At 45.4% G+C, this 2,011-nt stretch overlaps 1 protein-coding gene across 1 annotated transcript in view; it reads left to right on the forward strand.

The window, feature by feature from the left end:
- Positions 1 to 2,011, forward strand: part of NETO2 (neuropilin and tolloid like 2) — a 53,117-nt gene that overhangs the window by 20,065 nt on the left and 31,041 nt on the right. Inside the window, exons 5-6 of the mRNA XM_006034339.3 lie at positions 477 to 521; positions 611 to 738. Of these exons, the coding sequence (XP_006034401.1) occupies positions 477 to 521; positions 611 to 738 (173 nt within the window). The remainder of the gene's footprint in view (positions 1 to 476; positions 522 to 610; positions 739 to 2,011) is intronic.

Consider the following 2,011-nt stretch of genomic DNA (forward strand, 5'->3'; position numbering starts at 1 on the left):
TTTTCCTGCAGTGGGTTAGAATGACCCAGGTTGGGACCAGAACAGGCCTGTGTTAGGACCTGGTCTCTGCTTTTCCCTGCCACATGGCCACAGTGTGGCATGACACAGGTGAAGCTCCCCATCTCCAAAGCCCTCCAGCTCTGCAGGCTAGATATGATGGCTCCATTAGGCATTAGTTGCCACACCCTGGGATCCCATTGCACTTGTAAGCTTCTTCCTAATTAAATTGTATATAGTTAGCCATGCAGCCTTTGATCTTGAAATCTAACATACATAGACAACACCTTTGCAAAGCCCTGCAAGTTTTAGTGCAAAACAGCACAGGTGCACAAATTCACCAGTGATTTTAGATCAGTTTGCAAAATAACATGGGGATAAAAAACTGAAAACATTGTGTCTAGATTATAACTTTGAAATGATTCAAACTGTACAAGCACCAGGGATTTATTTTTATTTTTTTTTCCCCCCCATTACAGATCCAGACTTCACTTACCTAGGAGGTATTTTAAATCCCATTCCAGGTGTAGTATTACAGTTCCAATTTCTTTGTACATGAAATTCTGAATCGGTCTTGCATTGCATTTGACGGCAAGTTGTATATTCTCTCTAGACTGCCAATTCGAGCTCTCAGGAGCTGATGGAATAGTACGTTCCAGTCAAGTAGAACAAGAAGAAAAAACAAAACCTGGCCAAGCAGTTGACTGCATATGGACAATTAAGGCCACTTCAAATGCTAAGGTAGGTCCATTTATATCATTCAGCATACAATGGGCTTCCAGCTCATTAGTAACAGGAAATGGTCATTAGCAATGATTTACATAATGCCTCTTTTCATTGAAATGAATTAGCTATTGGTAGCTGAGGAAACTGAGATAGATGCTAAAATTAAATTTAACTGCAGATCCAGAGCAACACAGCTACTTTTCTGTGACCTGAAAATTGGTATGTTTAGTCACTTGAAAACTTTATGGGCCAAATATTTAAAGGGCATTCAGCTTGGTCTCAGATTTCATAGGCAAAACACAGGAAAAATTACCAGCTTTAGAATGTCTATTTATCAGCAAAATCTGATTGTTAGCTGGCTAAATATTGACATCTACCCCTTTATAAAACAACACTGAGTTCACTTCTACTTGCCTTGAAAATAACTGGAGTTTTCCTATTGGTTTCAGAGAAAGGAGCATCAGGCCCTGTTAATCAGCCATCAATACAATAGCATTTATTCTCCTGTCTGAACTGGGTCCTATTCATAGCATACAGCTTGTATACTCATTTGTTAGATTACTGCTTATGCTGATGTAAGTGACGTATATGTCTACTGCATACTCTAGTGGTGTTGTGTCTGCCATCTGAGTATGTGTCTGTGGATCCCACTCTCTGCCTCCCACTAGCTATGGGAAACCAGATTATTTTGAATAGTGCATCCACTGGGGCCACCTGCTGTCCCATGCTCCCAGATGAGTTGCCAAGTGACTGTTCCCTCTCACCACTCAAGACAGCAAAATGGATTCCTGGAAGATCTCCTGCTCACTGCAGAGACTCTTATAAAAATGGACTGGTTCCCAGTAAGAACAGACACAGCTGCATTTTTAGTGAAGAGTTTTGTGCTGGTTCTCTTTTACTAGGGGCCTGGGAGCATGGTGACCTCGCCTTGTGGGGTCTGCTCCCTTTTGGGGTCTCTGGCGCACCAGCTGGAGGAGCTCCAGGCCACAGTCCAGAGACTGCGTGCCATCAGGGACCGCGAGCAGGAGATAGACTCCTACTGCCAGGCCCTTCTCCCCCGGGAGGCAGAGGGTAGACCACAGTCCCCCTCCACGCCAAAGGAGGACTTTGGGACCTCCTGCTGTGTCCAGCCAGGGGCATGGACCACGGTGGGCAAGGGCCCTAAGGCCCGCCGCACCAAGGCCCCTACCTGACCAGAACTAAGCAACAGGTACACACCTCTTGCTGCCCCAGCAGAGCCTGCTGAGTTGCCGGCCCCCACAGGCAACATGGTCCCAACTGCAGCTAC

This window comes from Alligator sinensis, unplaced genomic scaffold (assembly GCF_000455745.1).
Source record: "Alligator sinensis unplaced genomic scaffold, ASM45574v1 scaffold827_1, whole genome shotgun sequence".
In the NCBI taxonomy this organism is placed as follows: Eukaryota; Metazoa; Chordata; order Crocodylia; family Alligatoridae; genus Alligator; species Alligator sinensis.